Source organism: Neoarius graeffei, chromosome 24 (assembly GCF_027579695.1).
Source record: "Neoarius graeffei isolate fNeoGra1 chromosome 24, fNeoGra1.pri, whole genome shotgun sequence".
Classification (NCBI taxonomy): Eukaryota; Metazoa; Chordata; class Actinopteri; order Siluriformes; family Ariidae; genus Neoarius; species Neoarius graeffei.
Window position 1 is genome coordinate 44414642 of NC_083592.1, and position 23533 is coordinate 44438174.

The window sequence follows — 23533 nt, forward strand, 5'->3', positions numbered from 1 at the left end:
CGCAGCGTGAAGGTGCTCGGTTTTTATTTGCTGTGAACATCGTGTGAATTTCAAGTAACGCTCTTACATGTTTTAATGTACATGTATATTTCTATATACTCAGGCTTGTAGATATGCAACACTGAAAGAATGAGGGCTACCAAATCACTAAACGCACTTTTAGCCTTTAGTCTGGGAGAAATTACAGTTTGTCCAGGAAGTTGTCTAAAGCTGGGATGCCCTCCTTCAGGCCTTTGCGCTTGCGGGTCTCGGCTACGACCTGTGAGGGTCTGCTGTTGGCATCATACGGGTCTCCTGGAAGGATTTGCCAGTGGTCAAACACGCACTGAGGGAAGGCCTGGCCACCTGTGTTGGACCTCAGGTCTGCTGTGAAACCTGCAGAGGAATCAACAATGATCCTTTAGACGAAGGTTTTGCACTTTACAAGCACCCATTTGTACTCCATCGGATATTGCCTTTTATATGTTGTAGCACATTTTAACAGTAGATGTATATTTATTTTAAAGACGAGCATACCAAATGATTCGTTTACAGGAAGATATGCCTTCACAACAAATATAGGTGTTCCTGCCACTTGAGACTCCTCAAAGACGTGGCCTCGTTTCCTGTTCAGGACGCCGTAGATACCACCGACAACTTGTTCAGGACACTACAGGGAACATGGATGACCAAATGTTTGTTTAAGTAGTAATTTCATTTCACGTTTGTCAAAACTGAAAAGGATCTCACTAATTGTGTTTGTGTGTCATGAGTACCTGGAATTTCCATCAGGTGAAATAGTCATTCTTTAACAAAAACATTATAAGAGCGATCAGTTTCAAAGAAATGTCCTTCAGTTTGCTCCCATGACTCAAACAGGCTTACAGACCTTGTTCGATGTGCTCAAGCGCTACACAAATAAATTCCAAATCCAAAAACTTTTTCACTTCAGTTATTTATTTCCAACATAGAAATTAAAGAGGCGGCACGGTGGTGTAGTGGTTGGCGCTGTCGCCTCACAGCAAGAAGGTCCGGGTTCAAGCCCCGTGGCCGGCGAGGGCCTTTCTGTGCGGAGTTTGCATGTTCTCCCCGTGTCCACGTGGGTTTCCTCCGGGTGCTCCGGTTTCCCCCACAGTCCAAAGACATGCAGGTTAGGTTAACTGGTGACTCTAAATTGACCGTAGGTGTGAATGTGAGTGTGAATGGTTGTCTGTGTCTATGTGTCAGCCCTGTGATGACCTGGCGACTTGTCCAGGGTGTACCCCGCCTTTCGCCCGTAGTCAGCTGGGATAGGCTCCAGCTTGCCTGCGACCCTGTAGAACAGGATAAAGCGGCTAGAGATAATGAGATGAGATAGAAATTAAAGCATTAGCCTTACCGGAGTGGAGTGGTTGTGATTCTTGATTAAAGCGACGGCATTTAAGTTACAAACCAGCGCTTTGCAGTGGTCTAAAACTGTATGGCTGCATGCCTGAATTGAGCCTCCTCCATCGCGGAAGGTAAAAACTTATAGTGCAGGTACTGCAGTCACCTATCTACTGAGCGGGGCGGGGTAAGAACCAACGCCCAATACCACTCCAACATTCAAAATGCAACAACAATTATACAAATCATAATCTAATAATAAATAACAATAACTGATAAATGTGCTAGGCACAACATAATCCACAGTACAGTACATATTCATACTTATTTTGCATTATATTCAACATTAACTTAATAAACCAAATCAAAATTGTCAATAAACTCGTAAATCCCATATTTGGCTCCAACAAACGTTTTTGCATTAGTTCTCAGGATTACCGGAAATTTATGCAGCACTTTGCTGTATTTATCTAGGATCTGAATGTTAAAACATATTGTTGCTGATATATATATTTTAGTTATATTTATTTACACTGTAATGTGCTTGTATTTTTGGTTGAAATTAGTTCATCAATGTCGTGACATTTTAATTGATAATTTAAACTGATCCTGATGGTGAAATCAGGTTGGTGTTTGGGATTTGTGCATACAATTAATTAAATATGTATATTATTCCATATGTATGATACGACTACTCATTATCATCGATAGTTTTATCATATATTGTACATAATAATAAGATGAGGCTATTTTAGGACCTTAGTAAGAATTCATTACTGAAATGGCATGTTTTTAGTAATACTACTCATCCATCAGGCTGGTTTTAAAAGACCTGGCAACCCTACCCACTACAGAAGGTATGATTGTACTACAATGTTGATAGTCTACCTGTTGTTGTTGGTTTTTTTTTCTTAACAACAAAATAATTCATAATTGTTAAGAGGAAGTGCTACCGTTTGAAAGAAGGATGTGAATCCACAATAATTATTAAGTTATAGTTATAGTTAAATAAGAGGTTTTGGTTGCAAATTGAAAAATTATTGAATATTATCACAAAAATGTTGAATTTACCTGAATCTCCACCAGGTAAATGGGCTCCATTAGTCGTGGTTGTGCAGTCAGAACAGATGCGTATAGGACTCGGCGGGCTGTAGGAATGATCTGGCCGCCTCCTCTGTGTATTGCATCAGCATGCAGCGTGACATCATGGATGTCAAATCGCACTGCCCTCATGTTCTCCTCGCAAAGTGCCCCCTAAAGAAATACAAATATAAATTGTCCTAATATTGTACTAATCGGCCTGAAATATAAAGTATTTGATTGTAGATTATATTTAAATTGCATCATTTGTATGCTGTGAATCCATCTCCATATCATCTGCAGATGCTGCTTTTGGGATTTACTCACCTCCTTGGTTGCCCACTGGAAACCAGCCACCACGCTATCCTTAATCTCATTCAGATACTGTACTCCCTTTGTTACATCCACAAGAATGTTGGGTCCACTACCATCTGGTCCAAAGCACCATATCTTACGAGCCTCTGCGACCTCCCATTCATACTTTTCAGCCAGGTAGCGAGCTCTCTGTTTAAGTTCTTGCCTAGCTGTCACGTCTCCTTTATCAACATCCTCAGCCAAGCCATCTGGGAAGGGACGAGCCTTCATGAACAGACGGTTGTGCTTGTTAGGAGATTTGGACAAGCATACTTGATCAGAATCGTCGCTCACTGTTTCACGATATGACACCACTGGATCCGATTTCTGGAAGGAAAACCACCCAACAGTCAATATTCATTATCTGATTCGAAAGTATGTTGGTGTTACAGATAGATCTAATGGTGATGAGCTTTAGCGTTAGGTTCATGAGGTAATATTAAAGTGAAGACAGGATATAATGCATCAGGATATTAGTAGGAAGTAATGCACTATATTACCTCAGATTGTACGGTACAGATTGTATCTGTTTGTTTATATATTATTTGTATTCTTGTAACATTACCTTCAGGGGGATACAGGCATGATCTTCCTCAAGATCTTTTAAGCAAATTTCTAGATGCAGCTCTCCTGCACCAGCCACAATGTGCTCACCAGACTCTTCAATGATACACTGAAGAAACATAAAGAAACATAAGTTATAGAACTGCCACCATTTCTGTTTCAAAAATGGCCATACTGGCCCAGACCTTTTGTTTTGGTCAGCTAGGGCTGGTTAAGGGCTAGTTGTCACCTAAATCTATAACATCCACCTCTTCAGGAGGGTGCAGACTATGATCTCAGATTTCCAGTCTCACTAGGATTCAAATTCAAAATTTCTCAAAACTCACCTGAACCATAGGGTCAGACTTGGCCAGACGTTTAAGACCTTCTACCAACTTTGGAAGGTCAGCTGGGTTCTTGGCCTCCACGGCCACTCTCACTACAGGGCTAACGCTGAACTTCATCACTCGCATGTTGTGAGCTTGCTCATAGGTGGTAATGGTACCAGTCTTCACTAAAAACTGATCAACTCCAACCAATCCAACAATGTTCCCACATGGCACGTCTTCAATGGGCTCAACATACCGGCCCATCATCAGGATGGTTCTGCAGTCAAAAAGATCAGTGGTGAAAATCTGTTTTTTTGTTTTGTTTTCACCCTATCTTCTCCTTCTCTTTATCATCTGCCAATTCCCACCCACCAGCCAGTTCTCCACGTCACATAGCAGCTATCAACTGGGGGGGATAACGTGTTTCCTTTGAGACACGTGAAGCCAGCCACCACATCTTGTTTCAAACTGCTGCTCATGCTACATCACATGGACTTGTAACACCTTCAGAGGAAAGTGCTATCTACCCTCTTCCACATACCTGAGCTCACAGATGCCTGTAATAGCTTAGTGTTGTTCTGACTGAAAGGGGACAGAAAGTATGCCATCTCTTCCATTCAGTAAGCATGGCCATTTTTAGACCCTATACTCCTAGCCATGGATCATCAAGATTCAAACTCACAACCTCTCAACAATAGACAAAAGACTTTCCTGTTGTGCCAGTTGGAAGCCAAGAGTCTGGGATTTTTGGGGGTGGATAATTTGATATATAACCTGGAAACAAACCTTTGAATGGGTTTCAAGTATAAGTCCTCCTTCTTTCCTGGGGTATAGTTTGGGCCCATGATGCGCACCTTCTGCCCAGTGGCAACAACACCAGAGAAAACGCGACCAAAAGCATAGAATCTGCCCTTGTCACTAGTTGGTACCATTTTGGAGACATACATCATTAGTGGAGCTTTAGGATCACAGTTCTTGATACCTAAGAAGTTCATGGCAGAAAAGAAATGGTTACCAGTTGCTCCAAATTTGGCTGTCAGTTATCATTGTGAGTTTATAACTTTACATTTGTCATCATAGTGATTGCCTACTTACCCATGGCTGATTCATCATCTCCTGGGCCTTCATATAGCAGCTCACAGCGATATTTCTGGGCCGTGACCGGTGAAGGGAGATGGATGGTAATCATCTGGAGCAAAGCATCACCTGCAGGCAACCAGCGTCGCATCACAGCCTGTGTATGGCAGAAAAGCATACTGAAAACATACCTATACAGGCACGAAATCTTCTAATTATTATCTAAGTGTTTGTAAACGATCTCACCTTAAGCAGTGGTTTTCCTTCTTTCTCCTTATCTTCAGCATCAAGCTTAATGTTCAATTTTTCAATCAATTTCTGGGTCTCCTCCTTCTTAAAGTTCATGATGGCATCAAACACCTTTCCAAACAATATTAAATAAAACTTGTATTAGATTTTAAAGTGAGCCTTAGGTACCTTGTACAGTTTCTTCCCAATCAGCAAGATGGAACCATGGGAAATTTCATGTCTATATAAACTAACTTTTTTATATTTTCTAAATTGTTTTGTGTATTGTAGGTATTGTAGTACCTATGGTGTAGTGTCTGTCAGTCTGAGAAAGAAAGCTGAATCTTTTTTTTTTTATGAAGTAAGGCAGTGGCCAGAAAAGTGAGTCCTCATTGTAAGGCAGTAAGTACATTTCAAGGCTGTTTGTCAAAAGCATCACAGTCTCCAAAGCCAGATGTCTTTACTGCTAGAAGTAATCATCAATTTTTTAAATTATTATTATTCATGGATTTTTTAATCAAATTGCTGAACTGATCAGTTTAAAGCTCCTGAAGCTAATGTACGATATAATTTTGTGATTGTTCCTTTTATGTGCACCTTAAAAATTGGATCCAGGACAAGTTGGCAGAAAGTGCGTGGGAGTTTTTTCCCTTCTGCACTGGTTGCTGTTTTGCTGAATTTTCCACAGGAAGGGTCAAAATACCTGAGGAATCAAAAACAATCATTGTTTGTTGTTGATATATTATATATATATATATATATATATATATATATATATATATATATATATACACACACACTGTATCCCCAACAGTGACACCCCACATATTATCCATCATCCATAACCACTTATCCTCTTCAGGGTCGTGGGCAAGCTGGAGCCTATCCCAGCTGACTATGGACAAGAGGCGGGGGACACCCTGGACAAGTCGCCAGATCATCGCAGGGCTGACACATAGAGACACACAACCATTCACACTCACATTCACACCTACGGTCAATTAAGAGCCACCAATTAACTTAACCTGCATGTCTTTGGATTGTGGGGGAAACCGGCGCACCCGGAGGAAACATGCAAACTCCACACATACCCCTTTTCCACCAAAGCAGTTCCAGGGCTGGTTCGGGGCCAGTGCTAAAGGCCCCCCGTCAGCCACCGGGCTCAAACCCAGAACCTTCTTGCTGTGAGGCAACAGTGCTAACCACTACACCACCGTGCCTCCCCCCCCCATATTATGCTTACTGTATTTCTACATTTATTTTATTCATTTGTGACAGAATATCGCTTCATCTCAATTTACAATTCTTTGAGAGCTTATTGGATAATCTCACCCTTGGATCCCTTTTTACTCTCTAAATAATAAACAGAACAGAACATATCAGCATACATGTCAACCTATATGGAATGTCCGTATTTTATACGGATTTGATTCAATAAACGTAGTATACGGGCGTACAAATAAAGTTATATGGATTCTTTAAAAAAAATTCAATATTTATTTAGAGCTATAATCAATTCCCACGATGATAAAAGAGCGCATAACATTTACAAACGTACTGTACACCACAGAAAGCACAAACAGCCAGTAAAGAGTCTTATGAAATCGCGCGTTATCTTGTGGTAGCGAGACTTCGTTCCACTTTTGATCATGCGCACACCGCATTGTGAGAATCCCGCCAACCGGGAAGTATTTTGTTTGAAACGCCTATTTCCACCTGAGCGACTTTCACTAGCGACTGAAAAGATTCTGAATGGGCACTCCGGCAAGATCAACACAGACAGTTGCTGTGACATGCAGCCTAGTGAGGTATTGGTGCAGACTGCTAAAAAAAAGCTGTCATGGAGTACAATTCAGAACATTAGTGACACTTTGTGTTTTTGTCGAACATTGGAGCTTTGTATTCATTCTGAAGGTTTATTGTTATTAATATTGAATAAAAAGTAACTTGGATATATCATTGTTAATTATCATTCAAATTTTAGGTAAATTATTTTAATTTGCATCTTATATGGATTTTATAAGGGAAATACGGATTTTGGAGGTTGGTTATACAGGTTTGATTGACCAAAGGTTGACATGTACAGTGGTGCTTGAAAGTTTGTGAACCCTTTAGAATTTTCTATATTTCTGCATAAATATGACCTAAAACATCATCAGATTTTCACACAAGTCCTAAAAGTAGATAAAGAGAACCCAGTTAAACAAATGAGACAAAAATATTATACTTGGTCATTTATTTATTGAGGAAAATGATCCAATATTACATATCTGTGAGTGGCAAAAGTATGTGAACCTTTGCTTTCAGTATCTGGTGTGACCCCCTTGTGCAGCAATAACTGCAACTAAACATTTCCGGTAACTGTTGATCAGTCCTGCACACCGGCTTGGAGGAATTTTAGTCCATTCCTCCGTACAGAACAGCTTCAACTCTGGGATGTTGGTGGGTTTCCTCACATGAACTGCTCGCTTCAGGTCCTTCCACAACATTTCCATTGGATTAAGGTCAGGACTTTGACTTGGCCATTCCAAAACATTAACTTTATTCTTCTTTAACCATTCTTTGGTAGAACGACTTGTGTGCTTAGGGTCATTGTCTTGCTGCATGACCCACCTTCTCTTGAGATTCAGTTCATGGACAGATGTCCTGACATTTTCCTTTAGAATTTGATGGTATAATTCAGAATTCATTGTTCCATCAATGATGGCAAACTGTCCTGGCCCAGATGCAGCAAAACAGGCCCAAACCATGATACTACCACCACCATGTTTCACAGATGGGATAAGGTTCTTATGTTGGAATGCAGCGTTTTCCTTTCTCCAAACATAACGTTTCTCATTTAAACCAAAAAGCTCTATTTTGGTCTCATCCGTCGACAAAACATTTTTCCAATAGCCTTCTGGCTTGTCCACATGATCTTTAGCAAACTGCAGACGAGCAGCAATGTTCTTTTTGGAGAGCAGTGGCTTTCTCCTTGCAACCCTGCCATGCACACCATTGTTGTTCAGTGTTCTCCTGATGGTGGACTCATGAACATTAACATTAGCCAATGTGAGAGAGGCCTTCAGTTGCTTAGAAGTTACCCTGGAGTCCTTTGTGACCTTGCCAACTATTACACACCTTGCTCTTGGAGTGATCTTTGTTGGTCGACCACTCCTGGGGAGGGTAACAATGGTCTTGAATTTCTTCCATTTGTACACAATCTGTCTGACTGTGGATTGGTGGAGTCCAAGCTCTTTAGAGATGGTTTTGTAACCTTTTCCAGCCTGATGAGCATCAACAACACTTTTTCTGAGGTCCTCAGAAATCACCTTTGATTGTGCCATGATACACTTCCACAAACATGTGTTGTGAAGATCAGACTTTGATAGATCCCTGTTCTTTAAATAAAACAGGGTGCTCACTCACACCTGATTGTCATCCCATTGACTGAAAACTCCTGACTCTAATTTCACCTTCAAATTAACTGCTAATCCTAGAGGTTCACATACTTTTGCCACTCACAGATATGTAATATTGGATCATTTTCCTTAATAAATAAATGACCAAGTATAATATTTTTGTCTCATTTGTTTAACTGGATTCTCTTTATCTACTTTTAAGACTTGTGTGCAAATCTGATGATGTTTTAGGTCATATTTTTGCAGAAATATAGAAAATTCTAAAGGGTTCACAAACTTTCAAGCACCACTGTATATATCAGTTTGCCGTACTTACTTGTCTCCCCAGAGCTTCTTCATCATTTCCTCCACCTTTTTACAACGCTCTTCAGGTGAGATATCTCCTTTTTTCTTGTCACCTTTGGCAGCAAACTTGGCTACATACATCTCAGCAAACTGTTTCAGGGTAAAAGCCCAGCCATGGAGGCCTGAACCAAATCCAACTGTACCAACAACAGGGTCCACCTGGAATGTTAAAAATGTTAAAAGTGTTTGCACAAATTAACTTTACGATATTATAAATAAGTATAATTTATATTGCATTGTTCCAAATCCCAAAGGATTCTTTACAAAGAGCAACACAAGACGCGAAAAAGGAATCAAAAGCAAAATAGCAAATTAAAACTGACAGCTGATGATAAACAAGGAACACCTAAATCCACATTAAACTGGCTTTTTTTTTTTACCATAATGTTTCCCATTGGTCCATGCTCTCCTTCACCATAAGTGGAGATGATGACATTGACGTTCTCTACTATACGCTGGAAGGTCTGGAAAAGCTCGTCTGGATCTAACTGCAGCTCAAGCAAGGCACGGTCCATCTTGTTCATCATTAAGACTGGTTTGATTCGTTCTGCAATAGCCTGCCTCAAAACGGTCTCGGTCTGTACACACACACCTGGAGAATACACATAATTACAGTTAAAATATGAAGAAATAACACCCCAAAAGGACAATATATAATGGCTTTAATCGTTTTGTTGCTTCACCATTCAAAATATGTTACATGGAAGCTACCAAGCACAATATGACTGTTTTGTTTTTTGGGGTTTTTTATTTACATTTGGAAGAAATGCTGTTTAGAATTTTGGAGCATTTTTAGACCTTACATGCTATTCTAGCAATTTCTACTTGACTGAAGTTAATCTGTCAGGTACATTTTCAGGGGAGTTTCAGGACTCAAAACTGCAAACGACTCTTTCAATTCGACCCGCTCAAGTCCAGTACCATCATACCTGATACACAGTCTACTACTACGAGAGCCCCGTCAGTAACTCTCAGAGCTGCCGTCACCTCAGACGAGAAGTCTACGTGACCTGGAGAGTCAATCAGGTTTATGAGAAAACCAGATCCGTCCTTGCACTGCTTGATGAAGGCCAAGTCATTGTTGCTGAGCTCGTAGTACAGAGAGATAGCTCTGCATTGAAGATAATACACAATGCCTTTTAAAATATATAGACTTGTATAGACTACTTTTGTTTCATGACTTGGATGTTAAATGTTGCATGAAAGCTGTTAATGAACAATTTAGCAGCTACCAATACATGATTGTTTCTGAAGAAGAGTAGTAGATATTCATGACATTTGGAAGAGAATGCAGTTTGCAACCCTTTTGCTAATTTTGTGCACGTTGTGAAAGACTTCTTTTCTACAGATAACATCGAGTTGTGGTGAATTCACTGGATGCTGTGGATTTTGAAGCCACTATGAACACCTACGTTGACTTGATGGTGATGCACCTCTCCTGTTCATCCTTCCTCGTGTCTGTGAATCTGGTTTCACCAGCTCGTGCAGAGGCGATGATACCTGCCTTGCACACTAGAGAGTCAGTGAGCGTGGATTTGCCGTGGTCCACATGGGCGATCACAGACATGTTCCTAATGTTGGACTTTTTGTCCATGATCTCACGGATCTGGTCTACTGTGAAGTTCACCTGAAAGAAAGAGAGCAGATTGATTAGTCAATTACTGGAATATTACAAGATAATTGCTTTCCAGGCGAATGTTGGAAAGTTCACAATGACAGGAACTCATCATGATTACCAATTCTACTGAGCTAAAACACAAATAAAGTGCACAGGTTTGCATAACCTTAGGAGAAAATGAAGGAGACACAAATGTAATATCTGAGGAAAATGTTCCTTCATTGTCACAAATATCAGAAGAAGAAAAAAACATCAATTAGCATATCTTAAGTCATAAATAGGAAAACTAAATCGCAATATCAGTTCAGAAGCTTGCTGTCTTCTTTTCTGAACGCAATATGTTATATTCTCTCATTCTTAACCCTGGCCATTGTAATTGCCTCCAATTTTATTCATTTGGTATTTGTTTTAATCCGATCTGTTTCAGAGTTTGCCCCTACATTTTTCCTGGCATCTAATTCAGGAGCATTTTTCATTTATTTTATCTATAGTAAGTACTTTATCACACCCTAAATGGGACACCAATTCCTCACAGGGCACCAAGCACGCGCGCGCGCACACACACACACACACGAGACCCAATGAGATGGCAATGCAACCTGCTGTTAGAGCTAGTACATGTTAAACTGAATCAACCTCTCACTAGTATCTCCCTTTTGTACACATTTCTGGCCACAAACTCCACAATGTTGAAGGTTTCAATACATATTACGACATATTAGACAAATCCTAACATATTTTTAGGATGAAAACACTGTAAATGTACATAACTGTGGTCCTGAATGGTCAGTATCCAGAAAAATTTCGTCAAACCACAGGCTATTCACGACACAGTGCACTATTTTGGAAGTCTGCCATTTTGTGTAATGCTATCTTCCTTTGCCACACTCTTACGACTTGTGCCAATTACTTGTTTGTCTGATAAGAACACTTTTACTCCTGAAACAACAAAAACACACAGCAAACACACATACAGTACTGTGCAAAAGTCTCAGGCACCTTTTTTCATACAAACTTTGTTACTGATTTCTATTTTATGGCCTCTACATTATCGAGTCAGTACAAAAACATTTTAGAGTTCCAAATGTTCGCTTTCCAGCACAAAATTAAAAGTTACAGGAAAAAAAGTTTGTATCTGAGCAGCATATTACATAAGAGACCATTTTTCAGCTTAAAAAAGAAAGCATAAAGAAGGCTACCCTTATCAAAAAGAAGTATAAAGTGGTGCTCGAAAGTTTGTGAACCCTTTAGAATTTTATATATTTCTGCATAAATATGACCTAAAACATCATCAGATTTTCACCCAAGTCCTAAAAGTAGATAAAGAGAACCCAGTTAAACAAATGAGACAAAAATATTATACTTGGTCATTTATTTATTGAGGAAAATGATCCAATATTACATATCTGTGAGTGGCAAAAGTATGAGAACCTCTAGGATTAGCAGTTAATTTGAAAGTGAAATTACAGTCAGGTGTAAGTGGGCACCCTGTTTTATTTAAAGAACAGGGATGTATCAAAATCTGATCTTCACAACACATGTTTGTGGAAGTGTATCATGGCACGAATAAAGGAGATTTCTGAGGACCTCAGAAAAAGCGTTGTTGATGCTCATCAGGCTGGAAAAGGTTACAAAACCATCTCTAAAAAGTTTGGACTCCACTAATCCACAGTCAGACAGATTGTGTACAAATGGAGGAAATTCAAGATCATTGTTACCCTCCCCAGGAGTGGTCGACCAAAAAAGATCACTCCAAGAGCAAGGCGTGTAATAGTCGGCGAGGTCACAAAGGACCCCAGAGTAACTTCTAAGCAACTGAAGGCCTCTCTCACATTGGCTAATGTTAATGTTCATGAATCCACCATCAGGAGAACACTGAACAACAATGGTGTGCATGGCAGGGCTGCAAGGAGAAAGCCACTGCTCTCCAAAAAGAACATTGCTGCTCGTCTGCAGTTTGCTAAAGATCACATGGACAAACCAGAAGGCTATTGGAAAAATGTTTTATGGACGGATGAGACCAAAATAGAACTTTTTGGTTTAAATGAGAAGCGTTATGGTTGGAGAAAGGAAAATCCTGCATTCCAGCATAAGAACCTTATCCCATCTGTGAAACATGGTGGTGGTAGTATCATGGTTTGGGCCGGTGTTGCTGCATCTGGGCCAGGACGGCTTGCCACCATTGATGGAACAATGAATTCTGAATTATACCAGTGAATTCTAAAGGAAAATGTCAGGAGATCTGTCCATGAACTGAATCTCAAGAGAAGATGGGTCATGCAGCAAGACAACAACCCTAAGCACACAAGTTGTTCTACCAAAGAATGGTTAAAGAAGAATAAATTTAATGTTCTGGAATGGCCAAGTCAAAGTCCTGACCTTAATCCAATCGAAATGTTGTGGAAGGACCTGAAGCGAGCAGTTCATGTGAGGAAACCTACCAACATCCCAGAGTTGAAGCTGTTCTGTACGGAGGAATGGGCTAAAGTTCCTCCAAGCCAGTGTGCAGGACTGAGCAACAGTTACCGGAAATGTTTAGTTGCAGTTATTGCTGCACAAGGGGGTCACACCAGATACTGAAAGCAAAGGTTCACATACTTTTGCCACTCACAGACATGTAATATTGGATCATTTTCTCAATAAATAAATGACCAAGAATAATATTTTTGTCTCATTTGTTTAACTGAATATGAATATGAATATGTCTTTATTGTCATTGCCACAAGTACAACGAAATTGAAAGTGCTATCCAGTCAGTGCAAAGAGTCAATAAATAGGGTAAAATAATAGGGTAAAAAGCAATAAACAGTGGCCTAAGCCCAAGACACACAGACCACACACTCACACATACCTACACAGTTCCAGTTGCCTTATTCACACAGTTCAGACATCAGACATCATGTAAACAGATTCTCTGTATGTAAGCAGAGTTCCTTAGTTTCTAGCAGCATTAAGGCAAGTGACTGCAGTGGGATAGAAACTGTTCTTAAATCTATTTGTCCTTGCCCTGATTGCTCTGTACCGCTTGCCTGAGGGCATCAGTTCAAACAGGGAATAGCCAGGGTGTGAGGTGTCTTTTATAATGTTCTGGGCTTTTTTCAAACACCGCAAGCGGTGAAGTTCTTCCAGTGTGGGGAGAGGGCAGCCAACAATCTTTTGGGCGGTGTTGATGACCCCCTGAAGCGCTTTCCTCTGAGCTGCTATGGAGGCTCTGTAGAAACAGACCAGCAGTCTTTGTGTGATGTTGTGCTGGGTTCTCTTTATCTACTTTTAGGACTTGTGTGAAAATCTGATGATGTTTTAGGTCATATTTATGCAGAAATATAGAAAATTCTAAAGGGTTCAGAAACTTTCAAGCACCACTGTATGTATTTATTGGATTCGTTAGGTCTCTTTATTTCTGACCACAAAACCAGGTATGTTGTGGTAAAATGTAGATTCAAAACATTTTGCATTGGATTACAGCCATTTTATGAGATTTATTAAAACTGCAGTAATTCTCCAGTTAACAGTGCTTATAGACTATTGTTTTTAAACTAATGCCTTGTTAATTACAACTATAATACCCTAATAATGGCTATAATGTTTAGAAAAAATTCCTGTAATTTTTTTTACTTTTCTTTTATATATATATATATATATATATATATATATATATATATATATATATATATATACACTAGTGCATCTCAAAAAATTAGAATACTATGAAAAAGTTCCTTTTTTTCATAATTTAATTCAAAAAGGTAAACTTTCATATATTCTATATTCATTACATGTAAAGTGAAATATTTAAAGCCTTTTTTGTTTTACTTTTGATGATTATGGCTTATAGCTCATGAAAATCAGAAATCCAGTATCTCAAATTATTAGAATATTCCCTAAGATCAAACAAAAAAAGGATTTACCATACAGAAATGTCCAGCTTCTGAAAAGTATATTCATTTATACACTCAATACTAGGCTGGGGCTCCTTTACCATGAATTACTGTATCAATGCGGTGTGGCATGGAGGTGATCAGTCTGTGGCACTGCTGAGGTGTTATTGAAGCCCAGGTTGCTTTGATAGTGGCCTTCAGCGTATCTGTATTTTTGGGTCGGGTGTTTCTCACCTTCCTCTTGACAATACCCCATAGATTCTCTATGGGGTTCAGGTCAGGCAAGTTGGCTGGCCAATCAAACACAGTAATATCATGGTCAGCAAACCATTTGGTCGTAGTTTTGGCACTGTGGGTAGGTGCTAAGTCCTGCTGGAAAAGGAAATCAGCATCTCCAAAAAGCTCGTCAGCAGACGGAAGCATGAAGTGCTCTAAAATCTCCTGGTAGATGGCTGTGTTGACTTTGGACTTGATAAAATACAGTGGACCAACACCAGCAGATGACATGGCACCCCAAATCATCACAGACTGTGGAAACTTCACACTGGGCTTCAAACACCTTGGATTCTGTGCCTCTCCACTCTTCCTCCAGACTCTAGAACCGTGATTTCCAAATTAAATGTAAAATGTACTTTCATCTGAAAAGAGGACTTTGAACCATTGAGCAACAGTCCATTCCTTTCTCTCCTTAGCCCAGATAAGACACTTCTGACATTGTCTCTGGCTCAGGAGTAACTTGATATTAGGAATGCGAAAGTTGTATCCCCTTTCTTGAAGATGTCTGATCGTGATGGGTCTTGATACACTGACACCAGCCTCAGTCCACTCCTTGTGAAGCTCTCCCAAGTTCTTGAATCAACTTTTCTTGACAGTCCTCTCAAGACTGCGGCCATCCCTGTTGCTTGTGCACCTTTTCCAGCCACCCTTTTCAGCAATGACCTTTTGTGGCTTACCCTCCTTGTGGAGGACATCAGTGATCATCTTCTGGACAACAGTCAAGTCAGCAGTCTTCCCCATGATTGTGGTTGTGTGTACTGAACTAGACTGAGAGATACACTGTGTTCATACTGTTTTACTCAAACTTGAAATTAAATATTCTAATATTTTGAGATTTTTTTTATGTTTTTGTACTGTATGCCATACTGATTAAAATTAAAATAGAAAAATGCTTGAAACAGTTTATGTGTAATGAGTCTATAATATATAACATTTTCACTTTCTTAAATAACTGATGGAAAATATTGAACTTTTTCACAATATTGAGATGCACTAGTATATATATATATACAGTATATATATACATATATATATATATATATATATATTAGCTGGATAGTACAGTGGTTATGCTCACTGACTACGACGCGGGAGATTGGGGTTCGAATCCCGGTTGGGGCAAAACATCATCCAGTAAGGGTCCTTAGGCAAGACCCCTCATGATATATCAGCCTGACATAAGTGAAGACATAACTGATAGAGTCATATCGGCTCAGTTGCTAGGGAACCAGGGCAAACTGATGAGAAATGGGCTACTGGAACAAGACATCGATGGACGAGGACAGAAAATACGGATTTGCTGGAATGCTACTATACGAGAGAGGGGATACATGCAGTGAATGTGGGACCATTGGATACTTCGAAACCCACAATCAAGGCTAACAAAGAAACAGCTATTAGCCCAGTATTGAAATCTACTATCACAACTAGAGATTAATGAAATACAACAACGATGCTACGGCAAGGGGGAGCCAGGAAGACAGGTCAGTGGGGAGATGTCATCATCATCCCCACAACCAGAGATTGGGTACCAAGCCCCAACAGCTAACAGCCTCAACACAAGAGCTGCTGACCTGAAAAGGAAGATCGTGACCCAACTGGAAACCTGGAGCCCCCGACGAATACCTTCAGAAGATCTACTAGTAGATGTGAATGCTGCTCTGAAGACAATCTCCACAAGAACCATCACTGAGACCAACAAGCTGATACACAGTACAGCAACAGTAATCATGGAGATGCTTGGACACAAGGTGGGCTCGGGACATAACAAACAGTATCCACCATGGAAGAAACGATTAGAGGCCAAGATAAAGGCAGCACGGAGAGAAGTTAGCCAGCTAGCTGAAATACAGAAAGGGAACATGGTGAATAAAGGGGCACCCAGGAAGTACAACTCACTCTCCATACCAGAGGCACTCGAAACTGCCAAACAGCGACTAACAGCTCTGGCCATCCGGTTGAAGAGATACACCAAGGAGGGAGAGGCCAGGAGAATAAACAAGCTGTTCTCCACTGAACCAGCCAAGGTGTACTCTCAGTGGCAGGGGAACAACAACTGGTCAGACCCACCAAGAGCTGAGGTGGAAAAATACTGGAAAGACATATGGGAAAGAAAGGCATCACACAACACTGATGCCCTAAGAGCTGACCACAGCAACCTCCCAGAACAAGAACCAGTAACCATCTCAATGGCAGACGTCCAAGAAAGAGTGTCAAAGATGAAGAACTGGACAGCACCAGGCCCCGATATGATCCATACGTACTGGCTGAAGAAGCTAACTGCACTCCATGAATGCCTAGCAGCACAGATGAACCAGCTGCTGAGGGATGGGACCCACCCAGGGACCCACCCAGAATGGCTAACCCAAGGCAGGACAGTCCTAATCATGAAGGACCCCCAGAAGGGACCCATCCCATCCAACTATCGGCCAATTACCTGTCTCTGCACAACATGGAAGGCCCTGTCAGGCATCATTGCGGCAAAAATGAGTAAGCATGTGGCTCAATACATGAGCAAGGCACAGAAAGGAATTGGCAGTAACACCAGAGGAGCCAAGCACCAACTACTGGTCGATAGAACAGTCGCCCGAGACTGTAAGAAGAGACAGACCAACCTGTGCACTGCCTGGATTGACTACAAGAAAGCCTATGACTCAATGCCACACACATGGATACTGGAATGTCTGGAACTGTAAAAGATCAACAGGAACCTAAGGACCTTCATCCAGAACTCAATGGAACTGTGGAAGACAACCCTAGAGGCCAACTCAAAACCCATTGCCCAAATCAACATCTAGTGCGGCATATACCAAGGAGATGCGCTATCACCACTGCGAGGAATGAGCGAGAAATAGACTCACTGATCCACACCACCCGGATCTACAGCGATGACACAGGGATGTCATTCGGATTGGACAAGTGTGGCCGGATGGTCTCAAAGAGAGGCAAGATGATCCGGACTGAGGGGATTGACCTACCAGCAGAGGTGGAAAAACCCGGGTGCAGAAAGTAAAAACCCTGCCACATTTTTGCTCCAGCCAATTCAATGAACCAGCTGATCCTAATTACCACATCCCCTAAGCCAGGCTGATGAGCTAATTGGTGAAATCCACTCGCTGATCCACACCACCCGGATCTACAGCGATGACACAGGGATGTCATTCGGATTGGACAAGTGTGGCCGGATGGTCTCAAAGAGAGGCAAGATGATCCGGACTGAGGGGATTGACCTACCAGCAGAGGTGGAAAAACCCGGGTGCAGAAAGTAAAAACCCTGCCACATTTTTGCTCCAGCCAATTCAATGAACCAGCTGATCCTAATTACCACATCCCCTAAGCCAGGCTGATGAGCTAATTGGTGAAATCACCTGTGTTGAGACCACAGGCAGAAGGAAAACCTAAGCAGGACTTTTACTTTGTCAATCCAGTTTTTCCACCTCTGCATACCAGGGGGCAACACAGGTGATATCCAAGACAGCTACAAGTACCTTGGCATCCCACAGGCTAATGGAAACCATGAAGAGGCCACAAGGAAGTCAACCACAGCCAAATACCTCCAGAGAGTAAGGCAGGTCCTGAAAAGTCAGCTGAATGGTAAGAACAAGGTCCGAGCCATCAACATGTACGCACTACCAGTCATCAGATACCCCGCTGGTATCATAAACTGGCCAAAGGAGGAGATAGAAGCCACAGATATCAAGACTAGAAAGCTCCTCACCATGCATGGAGGGTTCCACCTCAAGTCCAGCACCCTGAGACTATACACTAAGCGGAAAGAGGGAGGCCGAGGGCTAGTGAGCGTCAAGACCATGGTCCAGGATGAAACATCGAAAATCCGAGAATACATCAGAAAGGTGGCCCCAAAGGATGAACTGCTAAGTGAATGTCTCAGGCAGCAGAACCCTGATGAGAGTGCAGAGGAGGAGGAGGAACAGACAACCTGGAGGGACAAACCCCTACATGGCATGTACCACCGTCAGATAGAGGAAGTGGCTGATATCAAGAAATCCTACCAGTGGCTGGATAATGCTGGACTGACAGACAGCACAGAGGCACTAATCATGGCAGCACAAGAACAGGCCATAAGCACAAGAGCCATAGAGGCCAGGATCTACCAGAGTAGATCAGACCCAAGATGCAGACTGTGCAAAGAAGCCCCTGAAACAGTCCAGCACATAGTAGCAGGGTGTAAGATGCTAGCTGGATCAGCGTACATGGAGAGGCACAACCAAGTGGCTGGGATAGTATACAGGAACATCTGCAACCAATATGGAATAGAAGTACCCAAGTCCCAATGGGCCATACCACAGAAGGTGGCTGAGAACAACAGGGCCAAGGTTCTGTGGGACTTCAGCTTCCAGACTGACAAACAGATCCTGGCTAACCAACCGGACATAGTGGTGGTGGACAAAGAGCAGAAGAGGGTGGTGGTGATAGATGTGGCGATCCCAGCTGACGCCAACATCAGGAAGAAGGAACATGAGAAACTTGAGAAGTATCAAGGGTTGAAAGAGCAGCTGGAACGGATGTGGAAGGTCAAGGGTTGCGTGGTCCCCGTGGTAGTGGGGGCACTTGGGGCAGTAACCCCCAAACTGGGAGAGTGGCTCCAGCAAATCCCAGGAACAACATCTGAAGCCTCAGTCCAGAAGAGCACAGTCCTAGGAACATCGAAGATACTGCACAGAGCCCTCAAACTCCCAGGCCTCTGGTAGAGGACCCGAGCTTGAGGATGACATGGATACCACCCCCCCGCCGGGGGTGAGAAGGAGATTTATATATATATATATATATATATATATATATATATACGTATATATATATATATATATATATATATATATATATATATATATATATATATAAAATATAGAATGTTTTTCCCAAGATCCCAATATATGTATGTATATATATATATATATATATATATATATATATATATATATATATATATATATATTGGGATCTTGGGAAAAACATTCTAGAATATTAACAAATTAATGATTAGGTTCAAAACATATTTAAAAACCTATATTGCAATGATCCTGAGGGGCCCATGGACCCCATTTTAAGAACCATGGTTCTAAAGTATTCTGGACCCTCAATTTTGTCAAGTGTTGCTCATCTGCCTACATTGTTCAGCTTTAAAAAATGGCTCATTATAGAAAGTAAAATAAAATTATAAACATGGCCATCATGGACACAGAAAGTGGGGGTACTGATGGTGCTTCACCCCTGAATTTCAGGACTGCTGCTAAAATAATAAACAAATAGACACACGTCTTCTTTTTTCAGCTGCTCCTGTATGTTCGGGGTCGCCACAGCGGATCTGTTATGTATATTTGATTTGGCATAGGTTTTATACCGGATGCCCTTCCTGACGCAACCCTGCCCAATCTATCTGGGCTTGGGACTGGCACTGTCTTGTACAACCCCAATGGCTGGGTATTTTACCTAATCTGCATGTCTTTGAACTGTGGGGGAAACTGCACTCTTAAAACACATGTGTTGAAAATAACACAACTTGCGTTGTTTTTTAACACATCTCTATGTCCAGATTGGGACAACAGAACTTTTGTTCATTTTAACACATTATTTGTTATTTGTGCAATTTTGGTGTTAAACATTTCTGAAATATAACACAACTCTTGTTGAAATTTCTGAAATATAACACAACTCTTGTTGAAATTAACTTGCACAAAAGATGTGTTGATTTCCAACACATTCGTTTTAAGAGTGTGGAGCACCCGGAGGAAACCCACACAGACACATGAGGAACATGCAAACTCTACACAGAAAGGCCCCCGTTCGAACCCAGAACCAATATACACACACCATCCATCCATCCATTATCTGTAGCCGCTTATCCTGTTCTACAGGGTCGCAGGCAAGCTGGAGCCTATCCCAGCTGACTATGGGCGAGAGGTGGGGTACACCCTGGACAAGTTGCCAGGTTATCGCAGGGCTGACAGAGACAAACAACCATTCACACTCACATTCACACCTACGGTCAATTTAGAGCCACCAATTAGCCTAACCTGCATGTCTTTGGACTGTGGGGGAAACCGGAGCACCCGGAGGAAACCCACGCGGACACGGGAAGAACATGCAAACTCCACACGACTTAAAATTCCAGCACTCAAACTGGTGATGCTGTGTTGATCTCCCTGAGCTCCTAACCCTGCTGTAGAGTATTTTGGACTCTGAAATGTCTCATCTCATCTCATTATCTCTAGCCGCTTTATCCTGTTCTACAGGGTCGCAGGCAAGCTGGAGCCTATCCCAGCTGACTACGGGTGAAAGGCGGGGTACACCCTGGACAAGTCACCAGGTCATCACAGGGCTGACACATAGACACAGACAACCATTCACACTCATATTCACACCTACGGTCAATTTAGAGTCACCAGTTAATCTAACCTGCATGTCTTTGGACTGTGGGGGAAACCGGAGCACCCGGAGGAAACCCATGCAGACATGGGAAGAACATGCAAACTCCACACTGCTTAAAATTCCAGCACTCAAACCGGTGATGCTGTGTTGATCTCCCTGAGCTCCTAACCCCGCTGTAGAGTATTTTGGACTCTAAAATGTACATCAGGCTTTGTTAATCTGCAAAAAAGGGTGCTCTTGGCTATCCTTGGTGCTGTCCTGACCCACAGTCCTTCTGGACACCCACAAGGTTCTGGAATATTCTGTTCTTCTGAATGCTTACGAACCGATTCGTTGAAAAGAGTCGTTCAGAAAGGAGGAATCGTTTGTGAGTTATCCATCATTTATCCCTTGCAGGCTTCATGCCAGTGAAACTCGAACGCGCGCGCTGCAGTGAGCCGAGGGCGTGAACGCGTTATTTATAACGCCGCTAAGTAACGTTATGCCGCTTAATGTAGGTAGAAGGCCATATCACGAAAATAACAGCCCAGTCAGTCCAAAAGCATGGGAAACAGTCGTCCTTTGATCAGCGGCCTTATTTATTATAGATGAAATACATAAATAAACGCGTTAAGGTTTATCCAGAGAGAAATAGAAATATATGTGCGTCACAGGACGCAGTAGGGTGCCAATAAAATTCAACACCAACCGAAATAATAATAATAATAATAATAATAATAAATCTCCCGAGCAGGTTGTCGATGCGTCATTGGATATTATATAAAATAATAAACAGACCAGACACCAGAATGGTGTTGGATCTAAACATGACACAGCTAAACAGCACGCATTTGTATATAAGTGCTATAGAAAGTCTATTCGCCGTTTAAAATGACTGTACCATTGTGGCGAAGGGCTGTCCGGTGTGAGACGGCCTCGGCTGGGGATCTGCGCTCCTCCGCTGCTGCACTCGAGGGGGGAAAGAGGGAGAAGATGACGTTGGATGGGAGTTTATGCTGCGACACACACACCATGGTCATGTGGAAAAAGTCATATGGACCGAAGATGATGGCGCAGTGTTGGAGTGTTTCCCATCACCCTTCATAAAATTATCCATAATAAAATAAACAGCACATATGAAGTGAATGCTATTTTGAGTCCTAAATATATGAGCACACTGTGTAAGTGATATTAACACAATATTTTTGCTTCTTCTTCACTTCTAAATTATCTTCACCCTCAAATGGATAGTTCTGGACAGAAGTATGTTCCTGAAAATGTCTGATAAGATATTTGTGATTGATTGATTGATTGATTCTTTATTGTCATTGCACATTACTATACACCAGGGCTTTTCAAAGTGTGGGGCGCGCCTCCCCTAGGGGGCGCCAGAGTTCTTCAGGGGGGGCGCAACGTGAGGAAAAATAAACCAGAATAAGTTACTATTGCGGACATTTAGCGAACTTCAGATAGCCTTTGCCGGAGACAAAATGGATCGATTTTTAGTACCTAAAGCTACAGTGAGTGAGGAGACAGAGTCTGGGCCAAGCAAAAAAAGAAGGAAGTATGACCATGATTATTTAAAGTTTGGATTTTCATGGACTGGATCTGAAGATGCTCCACTGCCACAGTGTGTTGTCTGCCAAGAGGTGCTAGCTAACGATGCTATGAGATGTTTAAAATGTGTAAAACAAGATGTTTAAAAAAAAGCACATATGTTTAAAATGTGTAAAAAAAAAAAAAAAGATGTTTTAAAAAAGCACAGATGTGGAGGTGTCGTGGCTTGGGTGGATGGGGCGCCATGCCGTGGGTGGATGGGGCGCCATGCCGTGGATCCGGGGACCCGGGTTCGGTTCAGGCCCAAGGTCATTTCCCGATCCCTCCCCGTCTCTCTCTCCCACTCGTTTCCTGTCTCTACACTGTCCTATCCAATAATAAGGGTGAAAAAAGCCCAAAAAATGTAAAAAAAAAAAAAAAAGCACAGATGTGTAAAAAAGATGTTTTAAAAAAGCACAGATGTTTAAAATGTGTAAAAAAAAAGATGTTTTAAAAAAGCACAGATGTTTAAAATGTGTTAAAAAAAGATGTTTTAAAAAAGCACAGATGTTTAAAATGTGTAAAAAAGATGTTTTAATAAAGCTCATATGTTTTAAATGTGTAAAAAAAATATGTTTTCAAAAAGCACAGATGTTTAAAATGTGTAAAAGGAAAAAATAAAAATGTGTACAACAACCATTTTTTTTAAATACGAATGGAACATTAAGTATAGCAACAACAAAAATTGTAAGGGGGGGGGCGCTGTTGTTTATTTGCTCTCTGAGGGGGGGCTGACTCTCCCACACTTTGAAAACTGTTTGAGGGCTCAGATCACAGCAGCATATCAATAATCTCATCATCATCTCATCATCTGTAGCCGCTTTATCCTGCTCTACAGGGTCGCAGGCAAGCTGGAGCCTATCCCAGCTGACTACGGGCGAAAGGCGGGGTACACCCTGGACAAGTCGCCAGGTCATCACAGGGCTGACACATAGACACAGACAACCATTCACACCTACGGTCAATTTAGAGTCACCAGTTAACCTAACCTGCATGTCTTTGGACTGTGGGGGAAACCGGAGCACCCGGAAGAAACCCACACGGACATGCAAACTCCACACAGAAAGGCCCTCGCCGGCCACGGGGCTCGAACCC

At 41.6% G+C, this 23533-nt stretch overlaps 1 protein-coding gene across 2 annotated transcripts; it reads right to left on the minus strand.

The window, feature by feature from the left end:
- Positions 1-2: 2 nt before the first annotated feature.
- eef2l2 (eukaryotic translation elongation factor 2, like 2) lies at positions 3-21854 on the minus strand. 2 transcript variants are annotated; one of them, XM_060907289.1, is made up of 15 exons: positions 21744-21854; positions 10114-10328; positions 9631-9812; positions 9082-9293; positions 8673-8860; positions 5553-5658; positions 4974-5087; positions 4746-4884; positions 4437-4632; positions 3669-3927; positions 3344-3451; positions 2752-3105; positions 2416-2598; positions 517-649; positions 3-375 (listed from the first exon to the last, which is right to left on the minus strand). In XM_060907289.1, exons 1-15 carry the CDS (start codon positions 21744-21746, stop codon positions 182-184), a joined length of 2586 nt encoding a protein of 861 aa, XP_060763272.1. In that variant the 5' UTR covers positions 21747-21854; the 3' UTR covers positions 3-181. The 2 variants fall into 2 exon arrangements, with proteins under 2 accessions (XP_060763272.1, XP_060763273.1); XM_060907290.1 differs by lacking the exons at positions 9631-9812; positions 21744-21854 and having other exon boundaries at positions 10114-10230.
- Positions 21855-23533: the final 1679 nt, after the last annotated feature.